Raw genomic sequence first — 17,304 nt, 5'->3', positions numbered from 1 at the left:
AAAGCTTTTTAGTGTAGTGATACTATAAAAATATAACAGTAAAAGTGAACTATAATTCTTAAAATAGGATAATAAGGACACTTTAAAAAACTTTACCTGTGTTGTCACCAATTCTAATGATATGTGGCCAATGTTGTAATGTCTTGGCAAAAAAAGGATTTGTCACCCCAAGAATAACATTAGGCGGTGCAGAAGTCCTCGTTGTGTACTCTTTGAATTCTGAGTCATGTATGGTGAAGAATGGTCGGTAATCACCACCAAATTTTAAAGGTGATATGAGACTGAAATAAATTTAAAGACAAATACAGAACCTTAAATAACACATGTACTGTAATCCAAATCAAATTACAAATATGTAAATCACAACAGCCCTCCAGGAAATGAGTTATATGGTACTCCAATACTGATCAGATATGAGTTGAAAATGAGAAATCAATGCAAAATTGAACCTAAGAAAAGATTAACCCTTCATGAATGGATATGCTCACATGAGTAGCAATAATAGGTTTTGGGTGGACGACAGACTCACTCATGGTGAGTAACAATATTACTCGACATCAGGTGGGAAAGAGGTGCCATTTCTTCTATAGCCCACAAATTCACTAATGGCAACTTTAAGACTGGCTAATATGAGAGACTCAGCAGCTCAGGGTTTAGTTGGGATCTTGATCTTGACTACAAGGGAGGATGTAATGCCTCTGTCTTACACGACATCTTTTTGTAAATTTGCTCATAAATATACCAAGGGGTTGCTGTTGGTTTTAGTTCTTATCTTTTATGATAGTATGTCAGTTATAAACGTAATTTTGCAAAGAAAATGCAAAGAAATATTAGAAAAAAACATGTATAAATCTAAAAAAGTTATTGCATCTTCATTCTTAGTCAATTTACCTATATATTTTACAATATGCTCAGAATTTGTTACTAATTTCATTTCTTACCAGTTTTCATAATGAGTGAGCTATAATATAATTTTAAAATATAAAATAAATTTATTTATTAGAAAAATCGGTGTATAACTTAGTAAAATTCATGATTGTCTTGTAAAGAAGGCCCCACAAGGGGTTGTAAATATAGTCATTTTCAACTTCTCGTGGAAAGTAGGGAAAATTTTTTAGAATTTTCTTCTTACACCATGTGCATTTACATATCTTCTCATTCCATACGTGTTTTTTTTACTAAAACTGGCCGACCTCAAAATTTTCCTGGTCTGGGGTGATGCATATTGATTTATTACCGGTCCATTAAGGATTAATTTCAGTGCCTATAAAATTAACTCTGGGTATTCTTTACTTGATCTTATTCCATATTAGATCTTTCCATCTTCCCTATATAGAGGTTTTCGAGGTTTCCAACATAAAATGACAAATGTGTAACCATTTTGAAGATTGAAATTCATTGTAATAATGAAAACAGCATGACATTCCACCACAAAGCAATACAATAATTTTAAAAATCTTTTAAGCATTTTAAACACCAGTTACATGATTTATAATTTTCATAATATATAGTATGATTAAAAAAACTATAATTAAATTAATGATACAAGAATATGTGGCCCCCACTAACAATGTTACAGGTATCACTCTATAAACCATGAATACTGCACTAAAATACTACACCAATTTTTTTAACCAAGATAAAAAGTAATGAACTTTCCAGACAGATGCCAAGTATTTAGAAAAAAATACATATATACATTTTCATAAACAGGATAGTAACTGGAGATTAAGGAAAGGTTTAGATTGGATAATGATAGAAACTTGAAAACTGAAAAGATGTAGGTTAGCAACACACTACAATATTTCCAAAGCTTGTTTAATAGAATGGAGAAACTAGACTTGAGAAAAATTCACATAAAATAGAAATAATGATCACAAAGCATATTACAGAAAAGGTTGAAATGATGCTAGATGGAGAAAGGATTACAGATTGACACACAGCAATCAATATCCAATACAAGTTCTCTTTGAGTTGGAATTTGGAGACAAAAAAAAAAGGAAAATCAAACATCAGGCAGAATGAATAGATTTATAAATAAAACTTTGTCCTGAATCAAGTGACACATTAGTCTTTCTTCCAACCCAGAATAAGACATAAGAAGGCGGCTAGAGGGAGGCAGTCAACGGCAAGACCTCAGGTTTGTTAGCGATGTAAAATAGAAATTAATTACAAATTTGTCATTTGTTCATAAATGAGAACAAACCCTTGGGGTCTTAACATTGCAATAGAATCACACTTGGAGGGAGGTATGAGAATCCTGAACCGACTGGATCATTCTTAGAAATGAGGATTCTTAAAAAGACCTAACCCTTTGGGATGTTAGGTATGTGGCAATCTAACAACCAGTCCATTGGGTTTAAATACAATGTAACATGTCTAGGTTCATTGCATAAATAGAAGTCAAAGAGAACTATCTCTGTTCAAGCAACAAACCATGTCAGCCACATGAAAAGAGTTTGTCACTACTCCTCACTCCCCTTGCTGGAGAGAGGAATTGAAGCTACTGAGAAGCAGATTTGTATATTGTATGGAACATACAAAGTGCTGTAACAGTATGACTGCAATGCTCACCTGCATCAAGCCAGTTCCACGGTATGCCCGTAGGTATTGAAGAAAGGAGAAAAGGGAAAGAAAAGAGACCAATCATCTTACTCACTCCCTCCTCCACGCTATCATCTTAAGCAAGATACAAACTGTCCTGCCAGGGGCACTGGATGAGCTATACTTGTTGAACAGCCACCACCAGACCCAAGGAGGAATTGTCCGAAGACCTGTGAGCAATATCCCTCTGGTAGAAGAAAGTGAAAGTGGTCTGGCATAGCCAGAAACCAACATTCAAAATTTCATGAACAGACAGGCTCTTTTTAAATCCCAAGGAGCTTATCAGAACTTGATGATGAGGAGTAGGGTTGCCGAACCACCTCATGTAGCTAAACGAAAAGGTATTCTTGGACAAAGTAGTAACTCTTGAATATCACTGGTAACAAACTCCACAAGGGAAGAAACAGAAAATGATGCAAATCTGTCATAGGGAACCAAAGGGATTTTGGGTCTTAGCCATGATTCTGGGACAAACTCAAAGCTACTGACCCCCAACCCCTTGTGTGTTTACATCATAATCCTGACCATGGAGCTCTCCAACTCTTTCCGAGGAAGTCAAGGCCAGAAGGAAAACTGTTTTCAAAATTAGTTCCCCGTAAGAAGATTGACACAGGGGATTGAAGGAAACTACTCAGCACCAGATTAAGGTGGAGGTTTGAGTTCCCTAAATGAACAACTGCTTAAAGGTCTTGAACTGCACAGAGAATTCCCAGGATGAAGTGATGTCCATGTCTTTCAGACAAAGAACTAATCATAAAGCAGCCCTGTTGCCCTTGACAGCAGAAACAGAAAGACTCTCTTTGTTTTGAGAAAGATCAAGAAAATCATTAGCTACTGAACAGAAATTCTGAGTGGAGAGAAATCCCATCGACGACACCAATCACGGCTGATGGCTCATTTGCCCTTGTACATGGCTGACGAAGATCTTCTGAGGTAGCTCGACATCTGAATCGCTGCTCTGCGAGAAAGATCTCTTGCTCGAAAGAGATACTGGACAGACTTCAGACGTGAAGAGATAAGGATCCTACCGATTGGTTGTACCTCTCCACATGAGGATGGCAGAGATAGTTGAGGTAAGGTGAAATCTCTCTTAGCACTGCTGGGAGAAGAGATAAAAGACCCAAGAACCACTCTGCTTGGGGCTACAAAGGAGCTACTTGGGTCATCCTAAAATTCTTGGAACCCATTACTCTGTTCAGGACATGATGGATCAGGCACGGAAGAGTCTCCTCCGCCTCAGCAAACACATCTGGGATCACTGAACAGTAGACCTCTAACTTTCTGTTAAACCATGTAGCAAAGAGATCTAACATAGGTGTTCCCCAAGTAGACAGAGAAGATGATAGGATAACCACAGGGGATGTCCTATGATAAGATGCTCTAAGCAGGCATGTGCTAAGTACCCTACTGTCAATTTGCACTGTCAAAGGAATTCGCACTGTAAACAGAGGAGATGTCCTTGCACTGCCAACAAAAGAGACGTCCTTTGAATTTATAAGTTCAGTATGCTACTCAACAGAGGTGTATTGTGATGATAGGATACCAACCCCAACACCCTTTCCCCATAGATTAAACATTAGTATAATCTAACATAATCATGGTACAACTATATTATATGATACTTTAAACAGATTGTTAGGAGTCAGATATCACGATAGTGTGAGAAATGAAACCTTAGGACAATTTATTTTCAACATGTATATAGATGAAAAAATGACGAAGGGGAGATATGGAAAGCTTTCAGGGGAGATATGGAAAGCTTTCACAAACCTTTCACACCACCCAATGGAGAACAGTACATGACACTGTCAGCTGGGCTACTCTGGACACCAAGAGAGTTAGGAGACCCAGACTAGCTTATATGAGAACTAAGAGAAAGGAAAACTGGATATGAGTGGAATTTTTGAAACAAAGAAAATGAAAGACAAGAGTGGTGGAACTTCACAAAGGCCCTTTGCTTGTAAGGCATTTGAGGTGATGATGATGAATTGTTTCAGTAAACAACTTTAAAAACTGTGCATCTTCCTGGCAGACTGAATTTGGTTTAATGGACTTCAGTACATAATCATACTATACTTGTTACATCCAAAACTTTAAAGTAATTTAATGACTAGAATTTACAACCACATGTCTATTAATATAGTCAGGGCAATCACTCCTTGAAAATCTTTATTTGAATACTGGTACTGAGTTTCCCAATGGTTCCCTTTATAACCTATAACAGAAGTCTCTACATTTGTAATGTTTACAAATATTCTTTCACTACCATATTTGACAACCAATAAATCCCACTTCAATCCTTGGAGGATGACATGAAACAGATTTTAGAAGAAAAGTGAAAACTAGAGCAAGAAAAAGCTAAAGAAGTTGGGCAGCTGGGTGGAAAATGATCAAAGGGAACAGATGAAGAGAAAAGGCAGAAAGATAAGCTCTGGGCATCAAAGGACCACAGTAGGCAGTATTCCTTACAGATAGAACCTATTATGATCATGTAACATTAAGATAGGCTAGTAATAGAAATCATTCATCTGTATTACCATGAATGTTTAAAGAAAAGTGTGCATCATCATACATCCTACCTTACAAGCAGAGTTAGAGATACATAAAGGACTTACCTTACTAAAGTCTGCACAGTATTGGCAGCTGTTGTTGGTGACATGGCCATTACCACCAATGGTTCAGCTGTTATCACTAATTCCCATAACAAATTCAAGTGAGGAAGAACTGGAGCCAATATTCGGAATGCCTAAAAAAAATTTAAATTAATAATGCTTATCAAATATGCGATAAAATTAAATATTTGATCAAAGTTTTGGCTAAACAAAATTCATCCAGAGTAAAGTTCTTGTATATATGAATTTGTTTATTAAAACTATAGAACAAGATGACAAATTACCATTCCCTAAAGCGTACCTCTGTTTCATGTGGAGAAGGTATCATCACAGATAAAGGGTTCTGTGTAGCATGTAGAGGTGATGGTGGTGTTAATGACGATGCACCAGGTTTGTCCTGCCTGCTGGGTATTCGAACCTGTTGAAACAGAAGATATTATATGTAGTTTTTAAGTCAATCTTCTGGGTAACAATTTTTAATGACTCAATAATCATACTGATTTTATAATACCAAATATCAACCTCTCACTATTTCTCAGGTACAATACATAATACAGACATCAAGATGTTGAATGTGTTTATTCCAATCTTGTGTAACACCAGTGATACTTTTACAAAACCACAATAACGCATAAGAGCCTTTTGCAGACTGAAATTTCCCTACAGGTCACTGGCAAATATTGGATAACTAAACTTACCTGATATAGTTTATTCTCACTCAACATAAATGTTTAGGTACCATAATACTGTTACATATAATTACAGTCAAACGTAGGTTTTTGTAGACATTTTTCCCCTAAAATTTCCTCGGTTATCGTACGTTTCCTTGGTTTTTGTATACATACTCAGAAACGCTCCATCCGGGGCCCAGTGCGTGACCAGGCCCTGTATTGAGCACCCAACCAAAGCATCCTATTTTCTCTCGTGACCCATTCTGGTTTTGTTTCTCTGTGCTTGTAGTTCGCATCGTCGTACATGTTTCCTCTCTAGTGTGCTTATTTTGCTGTAAAAACATACTGCTAAGTAGCCATCATGGGGCCAAAGAAAGTTGCAAGTGCCATCCCTTCGGTAAATAAGGCCAGAAATACGACTGCATTTAAGAAAGAACTTGTAGCGAGGTATGAAAGTGGTGTGTGTGTACAGTAAGTCAGTGTCGACTATCAGCTCTATCCTAGCAAAGAAACATGAAATCAAGGCAGCTGATGTTGCGAAAGGGGTCATGTGATTATCAAAACAGAGATCGCAACTAGTGGAAGGTGTTGAGAAGATGTTGCTGGTGTGGATCAATGACAAACAGTTACTGGGCAATAGTGTGTCTGAAGGAATCATTTGTGAAAAAGCTAGGATGTTGCATGCTGATTTCATGCCCACAGTGCTGCTCTTAATGATTTCAAGGCCAGCAGAGGCTGGTTTGAATAATTCAGAAAGCGCACAGGCATCTATAAGGTCGTACGGCATGGGGAGGCTGCAGGTTCCGACAAATGTGCCACCGAAGAATTTGTTCAGGAATTCAAGGAACATCTTGAGGCTGAAGGATTCCTCCCTCAACAAGTCTTTAATTGTGATGAGACAGGACTGTTCTGGATAAAAAATGCCAAAATGGACCTACATCACGCTGGAGGAAAGTTCATTACCAAAGCACAAGGCAATGAAGGACAGGCTAACACTCTTGGTCTGTGGGAACTCCAGTGGGGATTTCAAAGTGAAGCCCCTACTTGAGTATCACTCTGAAACTCCCCGAGTGTTTAAGAAAAACAATGCGATCAAGAATAAATTGCCTGTGATGTAGAAGGCCAATAAAAAGGCATTGGTCACAAGGCAAATTTTTGTTGAGTGAATCAATGAAGTGTTTGGCCCAAGTGTCAGAAAATGCCTGCAAGAAAATCAATTGCCTCTCCAATGCCTCCTGTACATCCTCCTGACTTGGAAGCAGTTGCTGGATGAATCTGAATTCATCACTGAGAAGCTCTTGCCCCCTAATACCACTCCTCTCATTCAGCTCATGAACCAACAGATCATTTCAACCTTCAAGGAACTCTACACCAAGGCACTGTTTCAAAGGTGCTCTGAAGTGATCTCAGACACTGAATTGACCCTAAGAGAGTTCTGAAAAGTTAATTTCAATATCTTCAAATGCATAAGCCTTATAGCCAAGGTGTGGCAGGGAGTGACTTCCAGGACAATGAACTCTGCTTGGAAAAAATTGTGGCCAGTGTTAGGGGTTTGAAGCTGACCCTAACGACCCTACACCTGTTGTGGAGTCTATTGTGTCTCTGGGGAATTCCATGGGTTTGGATATGAGTGGCGAGGATGAGGAAAAGCTAGTGGATGCCCACAGGGAAGAGTTAACCACTGAGGAGCTGCGAGACCTTCAGCAGGAACAGCAACAGACGGCAGATGAGGAATCTGAGGAAGAGGAGGAAGTGAGAGGGGATACTGTGCCTACTTCAGTGATTAAAGAAATGTTTGCGAAGTGGAGTGATGTGAAAAACTTTGTTGAGACAAATCATCCCAACAAAGACATTGCAATCCATGTCTCTAACATGTTTAATGATAACGCTTTGTATCATTTTAGGCAGATGTTGAAGAGGCGTCAGAAACAAATGTCTCTGGACAGTTTTGTTATTCATAGGGGTCCAGTGACTCTTAAGCTGGTCCTAGTGCCAGTAAAAAAAAAAAACAAAGTGGGGAAGTAACCTCAGACAGTACCACTAAAAAACCTAGAGAAGTAACCCCAGAGAGGTTCATGAGACCTGAAGTCCTTCTGGAGGGGGATTCCCCTTCCAAACAGTAACCTCTCCTCTTCCATCTCCCCTCCTCTCCATCTTCCATACGGTAAAAAGACTTCCATAAGGGTAAGTGATGTTAAATGTTCACTATTCATTTCATTATTCATTTATATTTATTTCTCATTGTTTTCCATATGTAAAACTGTGTTTATTCCTTGTAAAATATATATTTTTTTAATATTTTGGGGGTCTGGAACGTATTAATACTATTTACATTATTCCTTTGGGAATTATTCCTTAAGTTTTCGTACATTTCAGATATCGTAAGAGGTTCCGGAATGGATATTGTATGAAAACCAAGGTATATGCCACAAACTTAGCCTGCCAAAGTCTACCTCATTTCTTGGGATGTATGATAGGCAAATGCAATTATAATAATATACTAATGGTACACATAAGGTCATACACACTTCCTCCATCCTTTCATTTTTTCTGTAATCAAATCATCACAGGCAAAGCAGAAAGCTTTTTACCACAAGCAACTTAAAAATATATATTTTAGGCATAAGTTTCTTGTAGTGCATACTAATACATAACCTTGAAAACTGCTTCTGCAAAAATAAAGTTTTTAAACTTAAATTAATCAAACTATGTCTGAAACAACACTAGCTTTCCTTAGTATCATTTCATAACTAACTATGACAAAGGCAACTCTAGCAGTATTGAAAAACATTAGAAACATAATAGATACTACCTGCAATATGGTGCCAAGAAGAGGTAAGCTCAAAGTGGTGCCTGCAATAGGTGGAGGCCACTGATCCAAATGGTGACAAGCAGCCTCCAGACTGGCCTCCCCAGTATCAAAGTATTCTGGAGCAACCAAGTCCAATACATTGGTAAATAGCGACACAAGGGGAAGATGTGATAAAAGCACCACACTCTGCAAGAGAATAATAAAGCTTAAAAAAAAATTCTGAAGCAAAATTTACTAAGTACACTTAACTTGAAATGAAAGGCATAATTATAAGCTTCATGAAAGGATATTTATAAGCTTCATTGTAATTCATATTATAAGCTTTGTCTGTCATATCTCTATTTATGGGAGATAAATTTACAATAAAATGAAAAAGGGAGAATTTGCATTATGTAAGTGTACAAAATACCAATAAGCCTTCACTGAAAAACTATACAGTTGAAAATATAACCTGAACAAATAATACATTTTCTTTAAAAATAACTACATATATCCCAAGAGACAAAATCATCCACTCACTTTCTGGAAGTAGCCTCTTCTCAAAGTTCGGTCTTTCACCTGTCGGAAGTATACATATCCGTACAAGTACCCATCTTCTGTCTGGAACACAAAATTATATAAAATCAGTTTGTAAAAACCATTTGTTTCGTTTACAGATGGAAATGTGATCAAAGCCTATTTTAACATTAAGCAGATAGTCATAAGTAAATGTTACAACAACCAAATAGCTACAATTACTTTCTCATATAAAGATACAAAAATTAAGAATATACTGTTCTGTACTTGTTCTGCTAAAACAATGATCTGAAACTGCAGTATCATATGCATCAAGCTTTAGATGATACCATGACACACAAAATCCATAAGCCTGACTAACAACCTGTATGTTCACAGGACATGTGGCATTGTACTGATGAATGGCAGGACGAGCATGAAGTGGATTGGACTGTGGACACTGGCGAATTCGGAAATGAAACTGCACATTGCCCATCAGACCTGAATTACTATCAGGAAAGGCCAGGTAGCATATGTTCGTGCGTTCGCGCTCTGTCAGTTCTCTGTCTGCAGGGTAGATTAACTGGAAAGAAAGAAAAGTTAATTTCCACAACTGAATTCCTATTTTACATAAATGGTATCATTACTTGACATGGGAATTTTTCTCCTGATAACTCAATTTTTCTGTTAGTCATATAACCTGAAAATATACTCTACAATTAATTGTATACTTTCACTAGATAAATTATCACAGAGTAAAGAGAATGAAGCATGTAAAACTACATTACACTGTTAATGGATTTGAAAACCTGTTTGAAAAAATCCACAGGTCTTAGTAATACGTGTATCCATGTGTTGACAATTGCCCACTAGTCTATAGATCAAAAGAACAACCTGGCTGACTGGATACAATTATAAATATCTCACAATATGACTAAGTCGATATATAGAGGGAAAATGGCCTCTTACAATTCTGAACATCTCCCGGTCCTTGTATCGCAAATTTGGTGGTTTTACCACAGCTGAACTATTCTTAAGAATACTATGCCATAGCAGTTGTACAGCAATGCAAAAACTAGTTCAGTCATAACTATAAGTCACTTTACCCAAGTGATTAGCATGGTATCTTATTCAATTAATCACTGAACTAAGTTATAAAAATAACTGATAAAGTTTCTAAACTTCCAATCAATTCCGCAACTACTTTTTTTGGTCATCATTGATACGTGTTGCGAGTTGTATTGCCCACTACCGTACTTTTTCTACAACTATCAAGATGTTCGTTGTCATTGGAATAAATTCCGTCACTAGCTTTCATAATACAAGGCAAAGTCAGTAGCTACATATCTTTGATCATAAGGTGACAATCGTGGTAGTCAAGAACTGACGAGCACCTCGAGAAATTGCCAAATGCTAAAAAAAACAGCTGTGCAAAGAAATGAAACACAATGAAAAAAAAACATACTCGAGAAGATTTAAAAACAATTCATCTGATATTACCAAAGGTCTCAGTGGAAAAGAACAAACAAGCAAACAGACAGATTTGGCGAACACAACTATTTTCTAGTGCCAGCCTTCCAATCAGCCAATAGCAAGTCATGACTGGCCGATTATTGTTCTGGCATCATAATAGCAAGACATAACTTTAATATGTTCTTACCAAGTAAACAACGCAATTCATACTTCATATGAGAGATAAATAATAAAATAAGCGTAACAGCAAAAAGAGAATATATAACTGACGCTTAGAACAAATTCATAAACCAGTTGCAAACATTCATCAATAACAGTTAATTAACGGCAAACACCAAAACTGAATGAGCCATTAGTTATATTTATTGCTAGTTAAACTTATGTTCAATTTAAGAAGCAATACACGAAATTAATGCGTTAATGACCCCAGTTAAACTTTACAGTGTTGAATCTTAACATTTAAGAGAGAGAGAGAGAGAGAGAGAGAGAGAGAGAGAGAGAGAGAGAGAGAGAGAGAGAGAGAGAGAGAAATTTTTCCTTCAAATTAAGTAAACGATTCAATTTAACGCTTGGTCAAGTTCCCGATACACTAACATCTCTGAAATTACAAAACTCAATTATTTCATAATACCATGACATGGTTGCACGCCTCACAGATCCAATGAACATGACAGATATCATGAATTAAAGGTAAAGATAAACTCTTCCTGCTACGGTGGTAATTGTAATCCTCTGAAAAAAAAACACTAGCTCTACATATCGTTGTTCTAAACTTTAATCTCTCTCTCTCTCTCTCTCTCTCTCTCTCTCTCTCTCTCTCTCTCTCTCTCTCAATGCTATACTAAATAGAGAGGTGTCCAGTCGTAGCTCACACAACAGAATATCAACGGTTAGTGTACCGGGAAGGAGTCTTGTTCGTGCACATTGTTCCCTTCTAATTCACCATGAATTCATTATATAATTATTTTATAGTAATGCCAACTAACTCTAAAATCACATTCTTATCGTGATTTCACTAAAAAAATATATAAAACTTCATGGCAGTGAGACAGAGTAACACAACGTGATTTCTGTGACTATGATAGAGCATCTCTATGATTTTACCAGACATGGGGAATGAGCACTGGAAAGGATGTGGAAGTCTATGAAAGAGAAATACTAGCGAGAGCACCCATTTCTCTAAACGCAGACTAAATAAATACACACACACACAATCATAATATTTCAGTCTATAATGAAGGACCTTTTCCTCCGAGGTCGAAATGCGACGAATTTCACTCCCATTGCGTGTATGATGTGTTAAATGGTGAGCGTGCGACCTCCGCCCAACATTAAAATTCTATTCGGAGGAGCGAGTAACCTTACCAGGAAAAACAAACCAGGCTTTCCAAACAACAGTTAGGAACAGTGCAAGTGATCTTAGAAAGATATGACGCCACACGGATGGCAACGCGTTTTTCTGCCCCGCAGTAGATCACCGGCTACAAGGTCGACCACTATAAACGAGATGAACTGTACCTTCTTCCCGCCGCCTACACTACCTACATACAAATCCTTTCCGTACATGAATCAAGAAGGTTACCGCAAGCAAGGAGTGGATGTCAAGACCACAACGCCAAGAAGCACCTGGCTTCGGATAGGAAAAGAGTGGATCGGATAATCTTGAATGAATGATTCTCAGAAATGAACGCCAGTAGCCACACACAAGGCATGCACTCATTGTATACAGTGTAAAGATGCATAACTAAAACATATAATGAATTCTTTTAAACCTTAAAAATGAAATAGAATGATTTCAAGCTACATGGAGTAATGACAGGAAAAAACACCGTCAATTATTCCACGTGCTACTTCTTCATGCCCACTGTGACGGAAACGAGCCTATATAATACCAAAGTCCATGGGATATATAAAAAAAAGTTTTACAGAAAATGACATCAGATTTATCTATATAGACGTATCATCGAGTTTCTAAAGTGCTGAACATTTGAAACAAGGTGTTCATAGGCCTAAATTTCTTTTCTAACCAAAAGTTGCACAACAATCTCTCCAAAAATCCAATCCTTTCCAAAGTTTCGTCGGACGATTTAAAATGCCAAGTTATTCCAGTGATCGAACTTCTATCACATCATGAAAAGCACAGAGGCAAAAAATGTAATAATGCCAAATCAGTGAACTGAACCTTTGTTTTAAATTTCTTAGTTCAATATCAGGTTAGTGACAAAGACACGGAGGAATACATACTGTACTACGTTCTCTATCAAAAGCCGGTCTGTGTGTGTGTGAGCTTCGTAGGTTATGTAAGTTATTTCACACACACACACAGAAGCGTGTACTGTATCTCAGTTGTATCACTAAACGCAATCTTCTATGATCCACGAGAGACCTTGTTTATTACAGAAGATTTCATTTAGAAGCGAGCGAGGTAACCGTAAATCTGAACGCCTCTGTCAATCCTGTTTATCTCCAAGGTCGCCTAACATCGATCTCCCGGAGACTGGAAGTTAAAGTTGATTTTCTAAAGAATTTTACCTTTCTGGGGTAAGAGGAAGCATCTGATGAATATGCAAATACTCTTGTCTCGTCGAGGCCCTCGTCTTTTTAACTAAAAGATGGTATACAGTTCGAAGGAGCACTCCTCTCTCTCTCTCTCTTTCTCTTTACAAACTTGAGATTTCCTTCCACATTCAGGAAGATCAAATTTGATACCTTTTATATCGATAATAACTGAATACTCAGACTCATGGCTACATAGAAATGGTTCATTAAAATGTGACGCACGCAACAGCATACTTGATGATATTAAAGAGTGCAAGCTTAATACCTTCATTGCGCCCTCAACTCTGCAAGGCCAGAGTGACAGGGGTAGGGATGGAAGACACCAGATCTCCCACAGCAAGAAATCATCTCACTCTTTACCAAAGCTCTATGCACCTGTGCGTACAAGCGACCTCCGATGACGTAAATTTGCACATGTGCTGTGGCTGCTGCTGCACGCGTCGCTTGCCTGGTGAGGCTGATCCACCTCCGACCCCGACTGGACGGATCACGTTTTTTTTTTTTTTTTTTTTTTTTTTGCTGAGTTGATGCAACTTCAAGCTCTATATTCATTCTTTTTTATATATTTTCAGGATTACCGTAATTTCTCACTACACTGGAATACAGAAAAGAAAAAGGTGATAACACCCGGCCGATTCTGGACGGAAGATGGGGCTACTCGACGGCCTACGAGTTCTTAAAGATTACTGGAATCACATTCATTTGATATCAGACACGATTTTTAATCAGTTGTAATTTATGATTAGAGTACAAGCATCCATAAAACTGGGCTTCAATTAAAAGAGGATTGGCCTTGGGCCCGATTTTTAACCGTTAATCACAGAATCACCTGTTCATTACATGTATACATATCGTGGGTAATTTTAAGTGGTTATAACTTAATATACCATGTAATTTGGAAGAAACACTAACTCTATCTCTGTGGTGTTTATATGTATGTATGTATGTATGTATGTATGTAGTATGTATGTATGTATGTATGTATGTATGTATGTGTGCGCGCGTCCATACATATCTCATGCAATGTTATAATAGTGCTGTTTATTGTATATGGAAGAAGATTGGTCAGAGCCTTTCAACCTCCTCATCAAAACCATACCGATGGTGTACCGCAACGTTCTCTTCTTCCTGGTGGTGCCAAGAGAGACGGATTTCGAGGAGGCCAAGTTCTGGCGGAGAAAACTTCATCCATTTTCTCGGTTGCGGTTGACGTCAAGCACTGCCTGGCTACACCGGCATAGGAGCTTACACTCGGAAGACAATGCGTTATACTTTCTGTTCCCAGGAAGGAGGGGAGTGGGAGGGGACATTTCTCCAAACGAAAATTGATAACGTTGGGTTATTAAGATTGTAACCATTAGAGCAAAAACCAAAACACAACAGAGAGAGAGAGAGAGAGAGAGAGAGAGAGAGAGAGAGAGAGAGAGAGAGAGAGAGAGAGAATTATTAATGCATGTTACACATGGAAAATGCACAATTCATAATATAAGGAGTTATGGTTATGCTATGTACTTAAAAAAGGGATCATCAGCATTTGACGAACCATCAAGAGGAATCGAAGTCCGGTTAACTTCTAGGGGGAAAAAAAATCCAGCACACTTTTTCACGTAAAACTCGGAAATATGATGAAACGGGGAGGGTAGAAGTATTTAATTAGATTAAGTATATCACGAGCTGTGTAAGGTTTTAACGCTCAAGGGCACATCTATCAGGGCTTAACGGCCTCACACAGCTACAGGCCCGCATTTTGCAGGGCCTTGACTAAGGACGGTACATAACTTATCATTCAACACAATGCCATGTATCGTTATTTATTACTCGTCCACTGGACCAACACGCCAACACTCGAATTTCACACATTAACATTTATCACAAAGTGCATTATCAGTTAACACAGTACTGGTATTTCGAACTTTGTCCGGTATAGTGATAAATACCAGTTCCACGGAATCGGATATCAACTCCTACTACTTGACAGGAAATATTTATATAAGAATAAGAGTGAAGGAGATGGTTTTAGGTGTCTGAATACTATATGGCCGGCCAGCTGAGTTTGAAGAATAAGAAAGAGGGCTTCCTAGTTGGTGTAAATAAATGCAAAGGCAGCAGGAGGCAGAGGAAGAGGAGGAGGGGGAGGAGACATATAGCATGGCTGGTAGGTATGGAGTTCTGAGAGTAAATGATAATGAAGAAAACTTGTAAAAATGTGCTCGGAAACGGAACGAAATTCTTCCAATATTTTTACTCCTCAAGCGGTTACAAGCTGATTGAATATAGAAAAAAATAGGGGTAAAACAGTTGGCTAGGTTACGACTTATGTGACGAGCAGATAACAGATGATGCATTTAATGGTGAGGGGAAGAGCAGATATAAGGTACAGATGAAAATTTGGCAATAAAATTTAATTAAAACAAGAATACGACGGAGGTGGGAGTCACCTACAAGGTGAAGATGGATGAAAACAGGCGAGGATTCAAGGATTAAAGGCACAGAAAAGGAAAGAGTAAAGGCATTACGCAAAATGTAAGGACGGCTTCATAGACAGGATAGACGAGGTTTAATGAATGCAAAAGTGAGACCTTGAGGTTTCAAATAAGAGGATGGATAAGGAAGTCAAGAAGTAAAATAGAAAATGTAACTGATAAAAATAATCGGGTGAATATGAACGACGACATTCTTGATAGAAGCGAATGCTGAGAGAATCGTTGCTGAGCAAATTGACACTGGAAGAAAAGAAACATACTGAGATACTCTGAAAAATACAGTCCTTTGCTGACAGAGGCAGTTCTCTAAGGCTATGATGTACGAAAAAGATACAGGAAAGGCCGATGGAGAAGATGAAAGAGTGAAGGGGTTTTCTATAATTTGACAAGTGCTCGTGGATGTGACAGTAAAGAGGACAATTAAAAGGCTAAAGAATTTGAAGATGAAATGATAAAATTACAATTGAAATGCTGCAGTTTGTGAATGAAATTGACCGAGTGGCTATTCAGGAATTGTAAGATATGTCTGAATGGAGGAAAGGCTACAAAGGAAAGCGAGACAAATAACTCCCCTCTTCCATACAAGTCAAGATGATGAAAGCAGTGAGAGTAAGAATAATATTAGCATAACCTTAATTAGTTTAACAGAAAAGCTGTATGCTATTGTTTTCATTGAGATAGTATGGCACACAATAAAAAGGACTGATAGTGGTAGTGCAGTCTGGTATTAGACGATGGAGAAGGTAACGTGATCAAGTGTTTATAAAAACTGTTACGCGAGACATCTGAGAGTCCAGGGAAAAACCTGTGGAGGGCGTTTTGGATGAAGCGTGTCTGCAGTCATTTGCTGATAGTATATTTAAAAGTCATTCTGTCGAATCAAAGTGTAGACCAATATTAGTAGACGGGAGGGTTACTAGTTTGGTGAAATAGTGGGCCTTCGAAAAAGGGTGTGATGACTCGAAGAATACTTACTATCTTTTTGGATAATAATGTGGCGCAAGATGTGGGTGAAAGCTTGTGAAAGAAAACAGGTCGTGAATGGAGTGTGGAATGGCTGATGTCTGCAGATGGCAGATGGCACTGTGCTGAATGGGGCCAGTCATGAGTCTCCAAAAACTAGTGAACTGAACTTGAAACTGAATATGAAAAAAGTAAGGTTGTGATGATAAATGGAAACCAGCAAGCTGATTCATTAATTATATTTGTGAGTAAAAGTAACTGATGATAATAAGATATGAAAAAATGCAATTCGCAGAACAAGTGAAGGAAAACAGCAGGTTATATGCAAAAGTTCTGGGACAGTACATGGTCTACGGGTAGCCGAAGTTTTTCCACGCAGTCAAGATAAATATTTTGCACCATATATGTGGACTAACAAGGGCTAAAAAGGCGAGAAATGTGGATTTACTTAGGAGCAGTGGAAAAGGGCGGCCTTATGTGAAAAGGTGAATCAAAGTGTTTCAAGATAGTTAGGACATTTGAAGATCAAGGAGGAAAACAGGCTGGTGAAAAAGACTAGCATTGAAAGTTGTGAGGAAGAAGAAGAGAAAAATCTCAAGTGCTAGACTAGATAGAAGGAACCATACGGGTAT

General features: G+C 37.9%; 1 protein-coding gene across 2 annotated transcripts in view; it reads right to left on the bottom strand.

Annotated features, from left to right (window-relative positions):
- LOC135220851 (protein DENND6A-like) overlaps positions 1 to 17,304 on the bottom strand; it is an 89,807-nt gene that overhangs the window by 27,491 nt on the left and 45,012 nt on the right. The window contains exons 2-7 of one of the 2 annotated variants that reach the window (XM_064258417.1): positions 9,577 to 9,777; positions 9,219 to 9,299; positions 8,700 to 8,885; positions 5,518 to 5,634; positions 5,220 to 5,350; positions 97 to 281 (exon numbers count right to left, since the gene is read on the bottom strand). In XM_064258417.1, the coding sequence (XP_064114487.1) occupies positions 97 to 281; positions 5,220 to 5,350; positions 5,518 to 5,634; positions 8,700 to 8,885; positions 9,219 to 9,299; positions 9,577 to 9,777 (901 nt within the window). The remainder of the gene's footprint in view (positions 1 to 96; positions 282 to 5,219; positions 5,351 to 5,517; positions 5,635 to 8,699; positions 8,886 to 9,218; positions 9,300 to 9,576; positions 9,778 to 17,304) is intronic. The other variant, XM_064258418.1, reaches the window with a different exon arrangement.

The sequence above is a fragment of the Macrobrachium nipponense genome, chromosome 2 (assembly GCF_015104395.2).
Source record: "Macrobrachium nipponense isolate FS-2020 chromosome 2, ASM1510439v2, whole genome shotgun sequence".
In the NCBI taxonomy this organism is placed as follows: Eukaryota; Metazoa; Arthropoda; class Malacostraca; order Decapoda; family Palaemonidae; genus Macrobrachium; species Macrobrachium nipponense.
The sequence above is the reverse complement of the archived record's forward strand: the minus strand, read 5'-3'. Positions and strand labels throughout refer to the sequence as shown.